The sequence below is a fragment of the Oncorhynchus kisutch genome, linkage group LG17 (genome assembly GCF_002021735.2).
Source record: "Oncorhynchus kisutch isolate 150728-3 linkage group LG17, Okis_V2, whole genome shotgun sequence".
NCBI classification, from domain to species: Eukaryota; Metazoa; Chordata; class Actinopteri; order Salmoniformes; family Salmonidae; genus Oncorhynchus; species Oncorhynchus kisutch.
Window position 1 is genome coordinate 22249908 of NC_034190.2, and position 20886 is coordinate 22270793.

At 46.0% G+C, this 20886-nt stretch overlaps 1 protein-coding gene across 4 annotated transcripts; it reads right to left on the minus strand.

Moving 5' to 3' along the window:
- Window positions 1-3107: 3107 nt before the first annotated feature.
- Window positions 3108-20523, minus strand: topaz1 (testis and ovary specific TOPAZ 1). 4 transcript variants are annotated; one of them, XM_031793296.1, is made up of 20 exons: window positions 19630-20518; window positions 14626-16981; window positions 14476-14543; window positions 14159-14271; window positions 13807-13856; window positions 13518-13594; window positions 13350-13414; window positions 11279-11362; window positions 10932-10995; window positions 10605-10756; window positions 9069-9158; window positions 8654-8781; window positions 8055-8115; window positions 7792-7963; window positions 6819-6925; window positions 6543-6708; window positions 6260-6412; window positions 4495-4698; window positions 4201-4384; window positions 3108-4125 (listed from the first exon to the last, which is right to left on the minus strand). In XM_031793296.1, the coding sequence occupies exons 1-20, from the start codon at window positions 20012-20014 to the stop codon at window positions 3924-3926; spliced, it is 4881 nt and encodes a 1626-aa protein (XP_031649156.1). In that variant the 5' UTR covers window positions 20015-20518; the 3' UTR covers window positions 3108-3923. The 4 variants fall into 4 exon arrangements, with proteins under 4 accessions (XP_031649156.1, XP_020362872.1, XP_031649158.1 ...); XM_020507283.2 differs by having other exon boundaries at window positions 14626-17683; XM_031793298.1 differs by lacking the exon at window positions 19630-20518 and adding an exon at window positions 18939-19606 and having other exon boundaries at window positions 14626-17683.
- Window positions 20524-20886: the final 363 nt, after the last annotated feature.

Here is a 20886-nt window from a genome sequence, read left to right on the forward strand (position 1 = left end):
TCCTGTAGTCCACCATCATCTCCTTTGTCTTGATCACCTTGAGAGAGAGGTTGTTGTCCCGGGACCACACGGCCAGGTCTCTGACCTCCTCCCTATAGGCTGTCTCGTCGTTGTCGGTGATCAGGCCTACCGCTGTTGTGTCATCTGCAATAATGATGGTGTTGAAGTCGTGCCTGGCCGTCCAGTCATGAGTAAGCTGAGCACGCACCCCTGAGGGGTCCCTGTGTTGGGGATTAGCATGGCGGATGTGTTATTACCTACCATTACCACCTGGGGACAGCCCGTCAGGAAGTCCAGGATCCAGTTGCAGATGGAGGTGTTTAGTCCCAGGGTCCTTAGCTTATTGATGAGCTTTGAGGGCACTATGGTGTTGAACGCTGAGCTGTAGTCAGTGAATAGCATTCTCACATAGGTGTTCCTTTTGTCCAGGTGTGAAATAGCAGTGTGGAGTGCAATAGAGATTGCATCATCCGTGGATCTATTGGGGTGGTATGCAAATGTGAGTGGGTCTAGGATTTCTGGGATGATGGTGTTGATGTGAGCCATGACCAGCTTTTCAAAGCACTTCATGGCTTACAGACATGAGTGCTACGGGTCGGTTGTCATTTAGGCAATGCTCTTGGGCACATGGACTATGGTGGCCAGCTTAAAACATGTTGGTATTACAGACTCGGACAGGGAGAGGTTGAAAATGTCAGTGAAGACACTTGCCAGTTGGTCAGTGCATGCTCGCGGTACACGACCTGGTAACACAGTCTTCCGGAACAGCTTGTGCTCTCATGCATGTTTCAGTGTTATTTGCCTCGAAGTGAGCATAGAAGTAGTTCATCTGGTAGGCTCGTGTCACTGGGCAGTGCTTTCCTTCATAGTCTGTAATGGTTTGCAAGCCCTGCCACATCCGTTGAGCGTCAGAGCCGGTGTAGTACGACTCGATCTTAGTCCTTTATTGATGCTTTGCCTGTTTGATGGTTCGTCGGAGGGCATAGGGAGATTTCTTATAAGCTTCTGGGTTAGTCCCTCTCCTTGAAAGTGGCAGCTCTAGCCGTTAGCTCAGTGCGGATGCTGCCTGTAATCCATGGCTTCTGGTTGGGGTATAGGTACTTCCGGCGCCGACAGAGATGGCCGCCTCTCTTCGCGTTCCTAGGAAACTATGCAGTATTTCTATTTTTTTTTACATGTTATTTCTTACATTGATACCCCAGGTCATCTTAGGTTTTATTACATACAGTCGGGAGGAACTACTGGATATAAGAGCAACATCAACTGTGTCACTGACACGTCGTGAAACAGTGTTGTTTGATGAAAGCATTTCCTGTACAGTTTTTTTGTCCTTTTCCCCAAGCATTGTCCCAGCCATATTCACGTAAGCAGGAAGAATCAAGTCCTTAACAATAGTATGGGGCTTGCCTGTCACTCGGTAGCTCACCATATGAGACGCTTCTAGCCCCTTCTTATTAATGGTATCTGTTGCTTTTATACATGTCTTACAACTCAAAAGTCATCTTTATTCTCGCTCAAAAATCTCCTGTGGATTATTTTTCAAATTGTCATGTTTCATTTCTAAATGTCTGCACAAGAGTGAAGCTTTACCGCGAGAGAGTAACGGTTAACGTGATTGGATGTTAATTATTTGACTAGGCTACCTGTATTTGACATTGTGTTGTTATTTCCATGAATTTTATTTTTGGTAGTGAAATGAGGCTACTCAGGCGAGAAAAAAAAAACTCACCCAAATGTATAGCCCATTAGAAAATATAAATGGACTGTTTGAAAATGTGAACATAAAAAACACCAAAAAGTTTTTATAAATGTGAATCACATTTTTATTTTGGCGTACCCCTGACGGCATTGCACCCCCGTTTGGGAATAACTGTTGTAATCAATGCGTTGGGAGACAGGGACTTGGTGTGGGTGAGGAGTCCGGCTGCAGTGTTTTGAACCATTTGGAGCTGATGGAGAGAGATCTGTGTCATTGGCATAGCATTGGAAGTCAAGGTTTAAATGACGGAGGGTCTGACCAAGAGGGAGGATGTAGATGAAGAGTAATGGAACCAGCAGAGCCCCTGGGGGATACCCTATATAACTGCAGCGGAGTCTGAGGTGTAGCCATTGTGGGAACTGTAGTGGTTCTGATTTGTGAGGTATGATAAAAGGTAGGAGCAGTCAGAGCACATACACAGGTGATTCCTGCAAGGGTTAAACCCACAACTTTGGCATTGCTAGGTCCTTTCCCCTTATCACCGGAGCCACATCTTGCCTGACGACTCAGCGGAATTCAATTCCGCAGTTCTATTAAAGACTGCAACATACATTCAGCGATTGGCTCATCTCTAACAAATCATGAGTATCAAAATTGATAAGGTCGTCGTCAAATAGGCTGGCTCTGGCCCAGCCCGTCAGTTTCTGGGAACAGTCAGAATATGTTCGCATTCTAAAAATTGTAGGAGATGGAGGCAAAACCAGACTCCTCATGGACATCAGTTTGGCTAGAGTGATGTGGATGGATAAGCCAGGCAAGAGCCACACGAACACATTATTGATAATACACACAAAAACAGAAGTCAGTCAGTAGTAGTTTATTTTTCCTTTAAGAAATACAAAATAAGACTAAAACTAAATAGAAGCTTCTAGACTGTTGTTCCAGAAAACAATGTGTTTTACACAACCAAACATACCTACAGTAGAAGATGCTGAAATACTGTTCATCGCTAGAACCGGCGATAGACTTAGAACAGAGAACCAGGTTCTCGACAATCACTTTGAAGAATTTAATGATTTTGCACTGGAAAAAGGAAACAAATAGGAATGTAAAGAAATCAGGGAAGTCTAAAACACTGATGTGATTCCAGCTAGGACCATTAGGTTAACTGGGATCAAAATGTCTGTCTCACAAAATCACAGTGAGATCATAGAGTTTTGGGACACGCTTGCTTTCTTTACAATAATAATAGTACTGTTGTGAATTTATTCCATTAAAATGTAGCATTACTGAAAGAGCTGACTGACACAAAATAAAACATCTTAGGCTTTTAAATCTGCCTAGAAACAAATGCTAAGGAAAATAAACATTTTCTGAAACAAACCTTGTAGTCAAGTATGAACGGTACCCAGTTTAATACCGACATTCTTTAATCTTTTTTACATTTCTTACAAAACAGTCAAATCTAGCTTCACAATTGTTCAAGTGCCTCAGAAATGTGCAACAAAAAGTGTTTAAAGACAATCAAGCTAAAATTAGAGAACTTTCAAATAAACCACATTTTTCAAACAAAATCTAGTCAAAGCCAAACAAACTTGGAAAGTTCTTCGCACTTTCGCCTCCATTCAACATTTCCTTTAAATTAAAACGATTTACAATGAAAAACTCAACATACAATTAAGTTTTGTAAAAAACTCAAACAATTATATGCAGTTCTGACAGTCTTTTCTTTATATAAATCCCTTGATCAGATCAGCCTGTCTAGACAGACTAGGCCAGACTAGACTAGACCAGACCAGACCAGACTAGGCCAGACCAGACTAGGCCAGACCAGACTAGGCCAGACCAGACTAGGCCAGACCAGACTAGGCCAGACTAGACTAGGCCAGACCAGACTAGACTAGGCCAGACCAGACTAGACTAGGCCAGACCAGACTAGACTAGGCCAGACCAGACTAGACTAGGCCAGACCAGACTAGGCCAGACCAGACTAGACCAGACCAGACCAGACTAGACCAGGCCAGACCAGACCAGACCAGACCAGACCAGACTAGGCCAGACCAGACTAGGCCAGACAAACTTCGAAGAGTGTCACACACACAGCCATGGAAGTGTTCAGTACAACCTTGTCCTGTTCCAAACTTTCCTGGTATTCCCAGAAAGAACATTGGTCGGTATTCCCAGGATGGGAACGTAGGTCAGTATTCCTGGAACGCTTTTATTTTTAGGAATGTGTCCAGACCTCGTTGGCCCAGGTGTGGTTGTGTCGGAGCCAGCGGCGTGCGGTGTGTGTGTCGACCGTGAACAGCTGTTCCTGACAGGAGTTGACCGCTGTATAGTGGACGGTCAGTTTAGGGTTGGGGACGATCGCAGCAGAGAGGAGGCGACTGCCTGCCGCCAAGTACTCACTCTCACGGTCCCCTGTTCTGTAGAGGGCGAGAGAACCATTAGTATGTATAGTCAACTGCCAGTACTAGACATTCACTTTCAGGCACACACACCTCTTGAGTGTGATGATGATGGACTGTGGTGTGCCTGTTGTGTTGAGGATGGTTGTAGCATTGAAGGTGAGGACCATCTCAAAGGCCAGAGCTATCTCCATCTCCCCCAGGGAACAGGGAACGGTCAGTGCTAGAGAGCCTGGCACGGACTTCACACCAGGGTAATAGCCTAGACACAGGGCCTCTGAAACACACACGTCGCTCTCAAACTACAGTGTTTCCTAATTTTAAAAAAGAACAATCTTATTTTTGCTAGATAAGCATGTTTTATTATCTAGTAAGTAATAGACTCACGTTTGAAGAGAGCTCTAGCCCGTAGCCAGATGTTTTGCTTGCCCAGTTTGTGCAGCAGAGTGTGCAGCAGAGGAGGGTCCACAGCCAGGCTCTTAGACAACATGAAACCCAGCGTGTCTGAGGCCACAGTCACAGTTTGTCTGTCGACACATGACTTGAGGTGACTGTTGAACAGACAGCCGTATATGGAGATGTCTGCTAGGTCTGGGGGAGGGTCACACACGGTTGGTAACGTCATAAATAAATATGCAACTCACTGGTACCTCTTGGGCCATATACACTACCAGTCAAAAGTTTTAGAACACCTCATTCAAGCGTTTTTTTTTTTTCTTCCCATTGTAGAATAATAGTGAAGATATCAAAACTTTGAAATAGCACATATGGAATCATGTAAAGAATCATGTAGTATATTTTTTAATAAAAAAAAAAAAGTTAAATCAAAATATATTTGAGATTCTTCAAAGTAGCCACCCTTTGCCTTGATGACAGCTTTACACACTTGGCATTCTCTCAACCAGCTTCATGAGGTGGTCACCTGGAATGCATTTCAATTAACAGGTATGCCATGTTAATTTATTTCCTTTAATGCGTTTGAGCCAATCACTTGTGTTGTGACATGGTAGGGGTGGTATACAGAAGACAGCCCTCCTTGGTAAAAGACCAAGTAAGAAAAGAGAAAATTACAGTCCATTACTAAGACATGAACGTCAGTCAATATGAAACATTTCAAGAAGTCTGAAAGTGCAGACACAAAAACCATCCAGGGCTATGATGAAACTGGCTCTCATGAGGACCGCCACAAGAATGGAAGACCCAGTGTTACCTCTGCTACAGAGGACAAGTTCATTAGTTACCAGCCTCAGAAATTACAGCCCAAATAAATGTCAGGTGTTCAAGTAACAGACAACAACTGTTCAGAGGAGACGGTGTCAAATTGCTGCAAAGAAACCACTACTTAAGGACACCAATAAGAAGAGACTTGCTTGGTCCAAGAAACATGAGCAATGGACATTAGACCCAGTGATATTTTTCCTTTGGTCTGGAGTCCTAATAGGAGATTTTTGGTGCCAACTGCCAAAACAGATGCGGTGTGGGTGAACGGATGATCCCTGCATGTGTATTTCCCACCGTAAAGCATGGAGGTGGTGTGGGGGTACTCTGCTGGGGACACTGATTTATTTGGGCTTAGTGGGAATATCTTTTTTTCTTTCTTCCACAGGACAATGACCCAACAACTTCAGGCTGTGTAAGGGCAAGTTGACCAAGGAGAGTGATTTTTTATTTATTTCACCTTTATTTAACCAGGTAGGCTACTTGAGAACAAGTTCTCATTTACAACTGCGACCTGGCCAAGATAAAGGAGTGATGGTGCTGCATCAGTTTACCTGGCCTTCACAATCACCCGATCTCAACCCAATTGAGATGGTTTGGGATGAGTTGGACCGCAGCGTGAAGGAAAAGCAGCAAAGTGCTCAGCATATGTTGGAACTCTTTCAAGACTGTTGGAAAAGCATTCCAGGTGAAACTGGTTGAGAGAATGCCAAGAGTGCAAAGCTGTCAAGGCAATGGGTGGCTATTTGAAGAATGTCAAATATATTTAGAATTTTAAAACACTTATTTGGATACTAGATCATTCCATATGCGTTCATAGTTTATGTCTTCACTATTATTCTACAATGTAGAAAAGTCCAAATAAATTGAATGAGTAGGTGTTCCAAAACTTTTTACCAGTAGTGTAGGTTGGTGAGACAGTTGGGGAGCGTACCTGCAGGTTCCTTAAGACCAGGCAGGTTAGTGAGGACCTCCAGTGTGTCTCTGTGGGATGTTATCTCAGCCAGCCGTACCAGAACAGTTGTTCTCTCCGCTACGTCCTCCACCGAACACGGCCACACACACGAACTCAGGAACCACTCGTTATCTACAAGACACACCAGAGGTCTCAAATATCAAACACACACCTTGTTCAATCATTTGAAACTTGGTTTCCTGTGTGTGTGTGTTACATGTTTACATTAGAGTGTGTGAGTGTGAGACAGTGCATTCGTTACCTCGTAGTGTATTGAGTGCCCCCTCAACACTGTTGCTCCTAAGGAAAAGTTCTGTAGCTATTGTGATCAGGTGACAGCGAGAAGCTCCATCCTCGTTACCGAACAGTCCCTTCAGAGTGGAGTAGTTTACCTTTAACCTGGATAACACATCCACCAGCCTCCGGCCCTTCACAGACAGAGAGAGAGAACACATACGACCTGCATCAGACTCGCATACACACCAATATTACAAACCACATCAGCCTTTGATCCAGTGTGAGAGAGAAACACAGTTACCTTGGCCCATTGTTGTGTCTTGTGGTATCTGAACATCAGAGAGACTCCTATTCTCCCCAGGAAGCTCTTGATCAGACCATCATCCCAGTCCTCTGTCTCCTGGTACACTGGAACAGAGAAGAAAACTATAAAAAAAACAATTAACAATTTTACTGAGTTACAGTTCATAAGGAAATCAGTCAATTGAAATCATTACATTAGGCCCTAATCTATGGAGTTCACATGACTGTGAAGGGGCACAGCCATGGGTTGGCATAGGCCCACCCACTTGGGAGCCATGACCAGCCAATTAGAATACGTTATTCCCCACAAGAGCATTTTTTTACAGACAGAAATTCTCCTTCGTTTCATCAGCTGTTCGGGTGGTTGGTCTCAGACGATCCCGCAGGTGAAGAAGCCGGATGTGGAGGTCCTGGGCTGGCGTGGTTACACGTGGCCTGTGGTTGTGAGACCAGTTGGACCTACTGGAAAATCTCTAAAACGACGCTGGAGGCAGCTTATATAGAGAAATAAACATTCAATTCTATGGCAACAGTTCTGGTGGACATTCCTGCAGTCAGCATGACAATTGCGCACACCCTCAAAACTTGAGATATCTGTGGCATTGCGCCGTGTTAAAATTGTACATTTTAAAGTGGCCTTTTATTGTCCCCAGCACAAGGTGCACCTGTGTAATGAACATGCTGTCAGGTGGATGGATTATCTTCTCCTATGCCAAATGTTCACTAACAGGGATGTGATGTTCACACCAAGTGGAGAAATCCATTTTTTGTGCATTCGGAACATTTCTGGGATCTTTTATTTCAGCTCATGAAACCAACACTGCATGTTGTGTTTATATTTTTGTTCAGTATAATATCATCCCAGTCCTAGGTCTCCTGGTACACTGAAACAGAGACAACAAACTAATACACACTTATTCATTCATTCATTATCAATGCTCAAAGACCTGTCTATCTCTGTAGTGTCTCACCTGTCTCAGTGAAGGAGGCGAAGGGCAGGGCTAGTCTGTCTTTGTCCCCCTCGAGCAGCGCTATGGCAACGCAGCCGCTGAAGTGCTGTAAGTCGACAAGGCTTCTGTGGGAGTGGCATATGGAGCGGAAGACTACACCCAACCTCCCCCAGTCCTCCTGCTGGGAACACAACTAGAGGGAGGGAAAGGAAGGAGAGAGAGATGTGCCAAAATGATTACATTTAGATCAAACAAGCAACAGAACTAGGAGAAAAATACCTCACCTCCACGAGAGCATGGGCCAGACTCAGCGCTTCAGGAGTGGGAGCGTCGGTGTTCATCGACCTGGAGTGATGGACAAGTCAAACAGCCAATCAACCAACACCAATGACAAGATAAAAACATGGCTGCGATCAGTACGAAAAAACAATGTGCAATGTTAAAATCAACAGAAACAGTACTGTACGACCAAGTTCAATAACAGTATGATTATATGGCGGCCTAGAGATTGTATAATGCACGAGTTCTGCCATTTCTCATTGCCACACCCACATTGAGCAGACTAGCATCCTGTCCAGAGGGTGTACTTGTACAACAAGCGATCTCATGCTACCTTCTCCTATGAGCCGAAGGCTACTTAGTTTATATTGATCTTGCGACACCTCGCCACACCCCACCAAACGTGACTCAAAGGCTTTTGAAGAACGGTGCACACAGTTTTGGGGAAACGTCACTTTCAGTACAAACCATCACGCAACGTAGTAAACATTGAATCGAATTGAATGCACCCATGGGTTTCTCAGCCAGTACCAAAACAGCTCCTAAAACAGGCTTGGGTTGCCAGGTACAGGACTGACCCGAAGGTGTGTGTAAGATGACTCACCTGTGGTTGCCAGGTTTAGTTGTGTAATTCTCAGGTGAGTCTGCTGGGTGGTATTGTGGCGACTGAAGGAACATGTGTAGGACACGCTCACATTGGTCCACATTTAACCCCAAGCCTGCATCCACCATCTGAACTCACACCATTTAGATCAGCAAGGTCACACGCTTTACTTAAAACAAATAAAACTGACAAACAACAAGTCAGCTTCAGTGCACACACACCAGAGGAGGCTGGTGGGAGGAGCTATAGGAGGAAAGGCTCATTGTAATGTCTGGAATAAATGGAATGAAGTCAAAACAAGGTTTCTATATGTTTGATACCATTCCATGCATTTCATTCCAGCCATTAATGAGCCTTTCCTCCCTATAGCTTATCACACAATCCTCCACTGACAGAGACACATACACCTTAGTACCTTAGAGGTGAGTTGAATGAGTTCAGGTAAGATGGATTGGTCTCTCTCTCCCACATAGTCGAACAGAGCCAGGAGAAACGCTGGACTGGGCTAGATGGGGGAGAGGGACAGTCAAATAATACCCGTTTGCTTTGCTGACCCGTATTCGTACTGAACCGTTCCTGCACGGGGACCTCGGTTCGCACACAAATTAATATTTAAAACTATCTACTAAAACACTAGGCCAATAGGCTATGCCTACGCTGCATTGTATGCCATTGCCTCTGAGCTGTATCTGTATCTGAGCTGGAAAACATTTGTAGGGCATATTGTTAAAACAGAGCCTATACGCACACAATAGAAATGATAACCTTAACTGGCACATTCCTTTTGTGAAGCGCTGCCGGGAACTAGTACTGTACGATGGCGAGTGGTGGGGGTCGATCCTCCATCATAGTTTAAATCTCCAGTTTGGGAACATTTTGGCTTCACAGTAGATTACAATGGCGATGGACAGAGAGTTGCTGATAAAACATTAACAGTATGTCACCACTGCTCAACGCGAATAGCCTATGCAGAGTGGCGCGTGTAGCTTGTCGGCCAATCACAAGTCATCAAAACGGCGCTATAGTCAGAGCCTCAGCGTGCAGCAAAGCAAGTAAAGAGATTATGTAATCAAAGGAAATTGTTGACTTAAATGAAACTATTATGCCACAAACGACCAAGAGTCAACAGGTAGGCTGCTACCTAATCTAAATGAGGTGTTGTTTTTAACGGTAGGACAGGGAGAAAAGCACATGCAGCCTCAATTAGCCATACTAGCTAAATTAACCAACTTGCTTTCTCAGTTTGATGCAGCCAAGACAGGTACTACTTAATCATATTGGATGATAAATAAACTCAGTTATTTTACTAGCGTGGCTCAGCTTGGTTGGTTGCTCTCCCTCCTCCTCGCTCTGTGTACACACACAGCAAGACCCCTCCGTCGCCTGCTAGAGCGCGTCTCCCTCGCACATAACCATCTCTGGTTATTAAAGTAGCTAACAAATATACTTTGCTGCTGCTTCCCTCAGACAAATCAGACCGTGTCTGGACCAGACCAGTTCTATGCGGAACTGGCCTTGTTGTCTTTGGGTCTTTTCGGAACGGGATTCTATCATTTATTTATGCATATCGGGTCCAGGTGGGAAATCCGCAGGTCCATGAAGACCTCTACTTGAAAGGCCCAACATAATAATCCCTGTCACAACAGAGAATCAAATCAAACTTTGCCACGTGCCGAATACAACAGGTGTGGACTTTACAGTGAAATGCTTACTTATGAGCCCTTTCCCTACAATGCAGAGTTCAAAAGTAAGACAAATTCTAACATCTTTAACAGAAATAGTAACACAAAATTACAATGAGGCTATATACAATACAAGGAGTACCGGCACCGAGTCAATGTGCAGGGGTACGAGGTAGTTGAGGTAACATGTACATGTCACTTTTACCCCAAACCTACTACACAATCAGGATGGATAATAAACAGAGTAGCAGCAGTGTGTGTGTTCGTACCAGTATGTTGTGGGCGGTGCTGACGTGCAGCACCGTGATGATGTCAGACAGAAAGCCAGCTTTGAGCAGAGCAGCCAGGAGAGAATTCAGGACCAGAGGGGTGTGGTAGACACCTGGAGGACTAAACTGGTAGTACGACGTAAACACTGACACTGAAGGGAGAGGTGGACGGAGGTGTGAAAGGAGAGAGAAGGGACACGGACCGTAAGCGAGAGCAGGACAGTGAAGCGTGTCAAAGAACCATCCATCTGTGTTGTTCCTGCATCTACCTCAGTCAGATATGTCTGAGGAGCAATCAGCACTACAATTTAATCAAAACACACTAACCTGCCCTCTGCAGACAGACAGGGTTGGAAGACCTGACAAACCTCAGCACCGTCTCCACACAGAACTAAAAGAAAATAAAACCCATGAAATAGTCAAGACATAACGCTCAGCAATCTTCACATGGAAAGAATTCACAGGTCAACCAACAGACACCATCATATCCATTAAGCCTTCCACTTGGCATGAACATTATCAAAGCTCAAGTTCTTAACCACAAGCAGAGGGTGCTCTTACATCAGCAGTGCTACCAATTTGGACTACAACTCAATTTATTTTCCATAGCTAAATGTTTTTGCTACGGTGCACCCTAATGAAGAGGACCCAGGTGGTTGTTGGAGGCAGCCTACCTTCTCGTCTCCTCTCTTGGGCACATGGAGGAACCAACAGGTCTTATGGAAACAGTCCGACATGCTGAAATAGTACTTGCAATACTGAGGGAGGAGAGAGGGAATGGAGGAGAGGAGGGAGGAAAGGAATGGAGGAGAGGAGGGAGGAAAGGAATGGAGGAGAGGAGGGAGGAAAGGAATGGAGGAGAGAGGGAATGGAGGAGAGGAGGGAGGAAAGGAATGGAGGAGAGAGGGAATGGAGGAGAGGAGGGAGGAAAGGAATGGAGGAGAGGAGGGAGGAAAGGAATGGAGAAGAGAGGGAATGGAGGAGAGGAGGGAGGAAAGGAATGGAGGAGAGAGGGAATGGAGGAGAGGAGGGAGGAAAGGAATGGAGGAGAGAGGGAATGGAGGAGAGGAGGGAGGAAAGGAATGGAGGAGAGGAGGGAGGAAAGGAATGGAGAAGAGAGGGAATGGAGGAGAGGAGGGAGGAAAGGAATGGAGGAGAGGAGGGAGGAAAGGAATGGAGGAAAGGAATGGAGGAGAGGAGGGAGGAAAGGAATGGAGGAAAGGAATGGAGGAGAGAGGGAATGGAGGAGAGGAGGGAGGAAAGGAATGGAGGAGAGAGGGAGGAAAGGAATGGAGGAGAGGAGGGAGGAAAGGAATGGAGGAGAGGAGGGAGGAAAGGAATGGAGGAGAGGAGGGAGGAAAGGAATGGAGGAGAGAGGGAATGGAGGAGAGGAGGGAGGAAAGGAATGGAGGAGAGAGGGAATGGAGGAGAGGAGGGAGGAAAGGAATGGAGGAGAGAGGGAATGGAGGAGAGGAGGGAGGAAAGGAATGGAGGAGAGAGGGAATGGAGGAGAGGAGGGAGGAAAGGAATGGAGGAGAGAGGGAGGAAAGGAATGGAGGAGAGGAGGGAGGAAAGGAATGGAGAAGAGAGGGAATGGAGGAGAGGAGGGAGGAAAGGAATGGAGGAGAGGAGGGAGGAAAGGAATGGAGGAGAGAGGGAATGGAGGAGAGGAGGGAGGAAAGGAATGGAGGAGAGAGGGAGGAAAGGAATGGAGGAGAGGAGGGGAGGAAAGGAATGGAGGAGAGGAGGGAGGAAAGGAATGGAGGAGAGGAGAGGAGGGAGGAAAGGAATGGAGGAGAGGAGGGAGGAAAGGAATGGAGGAGAGAGGGAATGGAGGAGAGGAGGGAGGAAAGGAATGGAGGAGAGGAGGGAGGAAAGGAATGGAGGAGAGGAGGGAGGAAAGGAATGGAGAAGAGAGGGAATGGAGGAGAGGAGGGAGGAAAGGAATGGAGGAGAGGAGGGAGGAAAGGAATGGAGGAGAGAGGGAGGAAAGGAATGGAGGAGAGAGGGAGGAAAGGAATGGAGGAGAGAGGGAGGAAAGGAATGGAGGAGAGGAGGGAGGAAAGGAATGGAGGAGAGGAGGGAGGAAAGGAATGGAGAAGAGAGGGAATGGAGGAGAGGAGGGAGGAAAGGAATGGAGGAGAGGAGGGAGGAAAGGAATGGAGGAAAGGAATGGAGGAGAGAGGGAATGGAGGAGAGGAGGGAGGAAAGGAATGGAGGAGAGAGGGAGGAAAGGAATGGAGGAGAGAGGGAGGAAAGGAATGGAGGAGAGGAGGGAGGAAAGGAATGGAGGAGAGGAGGGAGGAAAGGAATGGAGGAGAGGAGAGGAGGGAGGAAAGGAATGGAGGAGAGGAGGGAGGAAAGGAATGGAGGAGAGAGGGAATGGAGGAGAGGAGGGAGGAAAGGAATGGAGGAGAGAGGGAGGAAAGGAATGGAGGAGAGGAGGGAGGAAAGGAATGGAGGAGAGAGGGAATGGAGGAGAGGAGGGAGGAAAGGAATGGAGGAGAGAGGGAGGAAAGGAATGGAGGAGAGGAGGGAGGAAAGGAATGGAGGAGAGAGGGAATGGAGGAGAGGAGAGAGGAAAGGAATGGAGGAGAGAGGGAATGGAGGAGAGGGAGGAAAGGAATGGAGGAGAGAGGGAATTCATCAAATCTGTTTTTTTATTTTTATGGATAACTAGGACAATTCATAAAAGTATATTTGTATAAAGACAAATATAAGTAGTTTTTATTATGAGGTAGTTACACTGTCAAATTGTCTTTGAGGGCCGGTGTCTGCTGCCGCTGGGTCTTTACATGAGGCTGTATGTTCTGTGGAACGACATGAGTCAGTTCTCTCTGCGGCTTCACATCAAAGCTGTACAGATACAAGTTTTCATTATGTATTGTGGATGTTGTGTGTCTTCCCCCTCACCGTTGCACCATGAGTCACCAGTCATCAGATAAGGCAGTGTGCTCTTAAATGAGTTCAGAGACTGGAAGGCCTGGGCCCTGCAACACAACTGAATCATCATTCTCCTTCACCCCTGAACCATCATTGCCACCACTACCCTTTTCAAACATCATCATCTCTCTGATAGAAGTACAGTGGTATGAAAGGAATGAAGTCTTGATGAACAGTACTACTGCAGAAAGAGCAGTAGAGGTGTAGTGTTGGAGTAGGCCTACATGGTATATTGTATTAGTCAGTGTAAGTAATATACCTCTCAGAGATCTCTGCCTTCATAGGACTGTAGTTGTAGTCAGTTCCACCCTGCTCCAACACACAATACAGCAATGTCACAATTGTACTTATTCAAAAGCAGTTTGTTTCCTGAATTGAACCCAATCATGGTTTATGCTATGAGCATCTCTCCCTCTGCATATATAGATCTGTAAATTGTAGATCCTCACCATACTGCAAGTCAGCTTATACTGCATATTCTGTATCCTGACTATGTATCTGTAATCTGTTAGTACAATGTCTATTGCTGGAAGCACCTATTCACTGAGTCAAATTCTGCACATTGGTAAATGTACTTGGTGAATAAAGTGATTGTAATGCTATGAGCTGACCTGGTCTGGATGTAACGCGTGGACAGTAGGGGGCCAGCTGTTGCTGTGGACCACGGCAGGCATAGGGTTGGAACTGGCTACAGGTCTCCAAGATCGTCCTGAACTCTCCTCATCTAAACACAAAACACACATTACAACAGGTTTACACTATCATCTCATATTAAAAGGTCATTATTGACCGACAAAAAGAGATCAGAATTTCACATTAGTTGGTTTTCAGTCTTCCCATAGTTTATATTGTGACTGTGTGTGTACACACACACACACACACACACACACACACACACACTTCTATTGACCCTTTCAGAGGTACAAACCTTTAAAGTGGATAATTCTTCTCTGGTCAGTCTTAAAACCAGGAGGCCCATCTGTACCCGTGGTGGAGCTATAAGACAAAACAGAGAGAGAGCATTTTCAAAGTCCTGTATAAGAGGTAGCTAACCAATTCAAACTTAAAACGATCATACCTTTTCTCAGTGGCCCATGAGGGACCTGCACCCGTGAGTAGTAGGGCTCTCCCTGCCCCAATGGTGGTCCTGGCTCTAGGGGCCCTTCGTCCCCTGGTTGAACCCAGCATGGGTTCAAGGTCCTGAGGCAAGCTGCCAAACAGCTCTGGGTCATCCAGGAGAACATCCACAAGCAGGATGTCCTGCTCGTAGGCTGTGAACTCATCCAAGAGGTGAGCTTTGGGGTCACTAGCCAGCTTGACTTTTGACCCTGCCCTAACTTCTACTTCCTGGTGTTGAGTGTGTGACCCGGAAGAGGAAGGAGTGCCGGCTTCCTGGTTCTCAGACGTGACCTTAGTACAGGAGGTGGACTGATTATGATGATCGACATCATCTTCATCAGTACAGGGCTGGGTTCTAACAGGCTCTAGTGTTCCCTCTTCACCACATGTACCATCATCTTCATCAGTGGAGGATGCCTGGGCCTGTGTTCCAACACCTACTCCACTGGACAACTTCTCTTTCTGGTCTACAAAGTCATCATCCTCTTCTGAGTAGCTCTGTGTCTGCAGCATCAGGCGTGTTATGCACAGCATTGGTGTTTGACCTCCAAGAATCCCAGGGGCGAGGTTACTGATCGTGGCCACCACAGCCTCTCCCTCTTTGGGCTTGCCAAGCGACGAGCCCCCCTGTGTGCTCTTCTGCTCTGGACGCTGGTGCTCCTGCTTCTCTGGACTGGAGGACTCACTGCCTGGTAAAACCAAAACCTTCAGTTCTCCACTCGCAGCCGCCTCTCCTTTCATTTCATCTCCCTCTCTGCTCTGCACCTCCACTCCCTCTGCCTTTCTTTTTTCTTGAGGCAGAAGTGAGGAGCTGGATGAGAGAAAGGAGGATTCAGCTGAAAGACAGGAGAAATCTGGTGGAAGAGGGGATGACTCTGCTGAGTGAAAGGAGTTTGAGTGAGACGTGTCGGTCTTACTGTCCACAGCTGATGGGGAGGATGTTGCATTGAACATAGCCCCACCTTCATCCTTCCTCCGAGGGGAGGAGGGAGTAAGAAAGGAGGAGGGAGTAGGAGAGGAGGGTGGTGGGGATGTCTCTATGTTTTGGGATGCAGATGAGAACAGCAGAAAGGCGGCAGTGGCTATGTCACTACCGACGCCTATAGGAGGGGGGGTGTAGGCTGTCTCCCCACCGCCACTGACTTTAGCTGGAGGGAAGGTTGAGACAGAGTCAGTTTTGGGTGGAGAGAGGCAAGAAACAGTGTCTGTGTCAGTTTGAGAAAGGTTGGAGGAAACTGAAAGAATTGGATCAGTTTCACTGTGGTTTTTGGGTGGGGTGAGGAGGGCGGAGATGGTGGGAGCTTTAGGTGGAGGGGATATGGAAGCTTTGTTGCGATGGAGACCCCTAGTTCTGAGTTGGGACTGTGGCTTCTTGTGACAGAGAGGATGGGATGGGTACACCTTGCTTGAAGTGTCAGGAGAGAGTGAAAACTGGGTCATGCTCTCATCCTCTTCTCCTCCTCCTTCTCTTCCATTGCTCATGTCTTTCTCTTCCATCATGTTTCCCTCTCCCTGCATCCCATTCCTATGAGCATAGACCTGGTAGCTTGTCTGTGGAGTGTATTCAGTGAGTGTACAGTGAGAGGTGAGAACTCTGGTTCTCTCAGCCCTCATCAGTGAGTCTCCATATCCGTTCACCAAGGCTCCATTAACACAGCCCACAGCTGATGACACAGACTCCGCTGGGGGTGTCAGTGGTCCATTTGCGTTGAGGACTGATGATGTCACAGAGAGTGACTGTGCAGAATCAGGTTTGGGGAAGGGCCAGGAGAGGTAGGTGCGTGCACAGGACAGGTGCAGCCTCTTGATGTAGGCCACCACTCTACGACAGGAGAACAGGTCTTGGTCCTCAGTGTCGCTGTCAGAGGGGGGGTCTACTCCCACTCCGTTCTCCATGGACCAGGGAGACAGCGTCCCGTTGGCAGGGGACTCCAGTGACCTGTCACCTCCCCCGGGCCCTCCCCTCCAGCCTCCATCCTCTGTCATAAAGTGGTGTGATCTCAGAGGAGCATCTGTAGCGTTGCTATGACTACGACTGACATGACTTGTGTGTAAATGCGGCGGGACTTCACATGGCATCTCCGACATCGTCCCACTGTCTTCAAGGGAAGTGATAGCTATCCCAGGACCCAGTTCTGGTTCACTTGGACTAGAATGTTTTTGCTCCATTAGGTCTCCGTGGACATCACCCAATCTCATCCGCTTAGCGACTGGCTTTCCTGTTTCTACGTCATCACTTCCTGCTCCAGAGTCTTCAAGAATGCCTCTGTCATGCGTTCCAGCCCCGCTTGACCCCCTGCTCACCTGCTGCTTACCTAGTGAGAGACAAGCAAAACCATTGGTGGAGGCTTCAGACATCCCGCGATCCGAGGCAGCAAGAGATGCAGAACGATTTGACTCAGTCAATCTGTGCGCCCCCGTGTGCATGCACTGGTGAATTTCAGTCTGCGTCAAAAGCTGACCATTCTTCCCACACTGAGAAGAGTGATGCAACTTCTTTCTACTAATGCGCTCCCAGGTCGTCTCACTCCCATGGCTCCCTCTGCTGCAACAACTAGGCCCTAACAGACCAACTTTGCTCCGATAGTCCCACTTGAAACAATGCACTACTTTGGAAGTCAGGAGTTGGGCCGGCAGCAGGCAGGAAAAGCCCCCAACCGAGACGTCACATACTTGAGCTACATCGCAGAGCTTGACCTTGGGGTACCTCCCTATCCAGATCACCAGCTTCTTGGGGGCCTTAATGGTGGAGGTGAAATTCTTCCTGGTTTTAACCCTGACCGTAGGCTGCTCAAGCCCTACTACTCTGCTGAGGACGATGGCCCTGCCTCTGCCTGTCACTCCAACTGGCTCAACCCTGGTCAGCTTCCTTCTCTTAGGGGGCGTGTATTTAATTTCTCCACACAGGGCGCAGCACAAGGTTTTAACCACTCTCCTGACTGACCGCTGTGGACAGGATGGCGAGCTGAGAGGGGGTTTGGGGCGATGGCGTGTAACAATGGGACTCCTATCAATATCTGGAAGCGGAGATGAACACCGTCAGTTGATCTAAGTTATTTTAAGGTAACTATGGGTGTATCTCAATAGTTTCAACTGGCTTCCTCTCCTTGATCCTCTCCTTCATTTAACTTCACTAGAATATTTAGAACAGGAAAAGGCCTACACTTGTCCAGTTTTTTGACGTCAGTGCAAATTAAGGGAAGGAGACAAGGGGGGAAACCGGAGATGAGGGAAGGAAAGGAGACGAGGGGAGGAAGTCAATTACCACTATTGAGTTGCAACCTATAAGCTAAGTAGTCTGAAAATGCATCTACTTCAACCAACGACATATAAACCCTGGATTGCTGATGCTATGCAGCAACCGGTTGGCCATATTGGCACTCCAGGAGAAGCAGTCCTCCATAGGAATTAATGGAATTCTATATTATTTCAATTAACTGTTTCAAGGACAAAATTACATGTATTTAATTATTTTTGTAGTAGTGGGGACAGTAACATTAGCACTCTAATAAAATATATATATTTTTATATTACATTTGTATATTTAAAAAAAAAATCAATTTTATGTTTAGCTCACATATAATTAAAAATTATGCATTAAGGTGTAATAGAATAAACGTGTCAGAAACGTAGACATTGTAGAGTTGTGCCAAGATGGCTGTGAGGTGGCTTCAATACAGCGCCCCCTGTCAGTCATCCAGTGTTTATACACAGACTTAACTCATTTTTAGCATACATAACGTGGAGATTAATTGGAAATCTAGCGTACATCAGTTACAATCGATTGAAAATCAGGCTCAAACGTCATAAAAGTTAACTAGATCGCTTTTCATGGGTTGATTGGTCAAAGCTGAATTACCCCTACAGATTTCTCAATACATTAATACAAATTCATGCAACTTTAAAGCTATCTAGCCATGTGAAATAAATGCCTGCTAGTCATCAACTGTCTCCTGGGAAGCTAGAAATGCAGACTGCGTGGAGCACAGCATTCATAATGTAATTTTGGTCGACAATGTAACAGACATTTCAGAAGCAACAGCTAACTGAGCTTGCCTCAACAGTGACGTTTCATTCATTGCCACGTTGCTGCAAGTGGAGTTAGCGCCAGAGTGAGCGGTACTGATTACAAGCCAGCTAGCTAAATGCTAGTGGGCTAGCTAGCTATACCTAGCATGTTTAGACAGGCTAGCTTGCATACGAAACCAGTCAATCACATTATCGATGCAGTGCTCCATTCAATACGATAAAATTGTAAAACATGTATCTTACTTGAAATCCCATTAAGTAGAGAGATTGCCCTTTTTACGGCGTGGCCAGCATCCCCTTCGGTAGATTCTGCACCTCCTCGTTCTGTCCCTGCACTTGTTGCAGATCGTAAGTTCTCAACTTCAAACTTTCCTTCGCTCCCTTGCGCTTTCGCAAGTTTCAAAGCAGCACTCACCCGGTTATTGGTTCTTTTTCGTGACTGCGCTGTCTGACTAAACAAGAGACGTTCCTCCTGCGCTCTATTGATCGTGTTGTTCTCAGCACAGATTTTCTAGTTTTCTTGGCCAATGTCGCTGGAGACTTGCCAGCAGCAACATCTCGAGTATTGACAACTGCACCGCAAGCTCTCACTCTGGACTTCATCGATAGGTCGCTCTCTATGTAATAAGAAACGTGCCTAGAGTTTTTACCCTTGGAAATTGCTTGGTTAAAAGTATTGATTTTATCAGTCAGTTCGTTGGAGCCCTCACTGCCAAAGGACACCACGAACTGCAGCCTGCAACATAATTATTTATTATGCCCCGCTGTCACCCTATTCGGCCTAGTTGCATATTTCCTTCTTGTGTGAGGTCCCCCGACTTTAGCCTGGACATATTTGCTTTAGTATATGGCCCATCTACTTTCACCTCAAAATCATTCCCAGTGCTCAAATGCCCATTGTATTTAAAATAATTGATCTTGGACAGCTCCATACCTTCACATTCAGTCAATGGTGGTGACCTCTGTTCCCCACTGTCTGCTGGCACCGCAGTTGTTTTTCCGACAGCTGTCTCACTCGCAAGGTGCCCCTTTTCTGTCCCCAAGTATGGGGGGAAATTATGATTTTCGGATTTCAAAACTGTGGATTCAGTGTACCCCAAAACAAAATCATCCTTCGTTTTCAATTCACTGTTTTCCTCGTTTTGTGAAGAGCATTCCAGAGTTTTACTGATGCTGTTAGGATCGCCATGTGTATCGCCAGTTGGCGAGTACAACACTTTGAATGGCCGTCTCCGTCTGGGCACGCTTGGCAGTCCATTATTGCCTTCAACTTTCAGCACGCTTCGATTTAATTTGACCCTCCCGGTAGATGGGAGCATGGTCGCATTTCAGAGCTATTTTATCAGCGAACACGAAAAATATTTTATTTGCACCGTTTTTTCTTTACTTTTTGTCTGCCAATGCGTTATTAGAGTTTGATAAACCTAGAATCTGTTCAAAAGCTAACTTTGAAAGAAAAAATGTAAACCAAAATTGTCTCTTCCCACTAATAAAATAAACAAAGTTTAACTTAGGCAACGGGAAATACCGTGCACGGGCTATAACTATTTATCGGATGATAAATAAATAACACAAATGTCAAATTCAGACGCTGGCTAGTAGGCGAAAATCGCTCCATTCAATTTCGATGCAAATGCAGAATTAGTAGGGCTACGTGATAAGAATGTCACCGAAATTAGTAGCCCTACACGACTTGTTTACACAAATTATTCTTACAAACAACTCTGGTTTCAAACGTTCTCGTTAATTGAAAATGTTATGTAGAGCCTGTCAGGCTAGCTTTCCCTGCCTCACTTCTCATTTAAATCACACCTGTTGCAGCGGAGCTTGATGCTATCCTACTGGGCATGCGCATAGCCACGAACGTCCGACAATTTACATACATTTTCTTAGATACTGTAGCCTAGGCTACATTTTTCATTTAGTCTATCAGAGAAAGTCAAACATAATGAATAATTCAACATATAGGCTATGAGTTTGAATGCTGAGCATGATCCCATTATTGTTGATCCCAAAAGTTGTCGATGGATGCAGGTTAAAGCCCCAAACCAGAGAAGCTACAAGAACTATGCCTTATACACCTCACATAGATTACATGGCTACAAATACAAAATGGACACAACACAGGACTAAAATTCAATACATCTTTATTGTCTATGAAAGGTAGTTGACAAGATCATTGGAAAACATT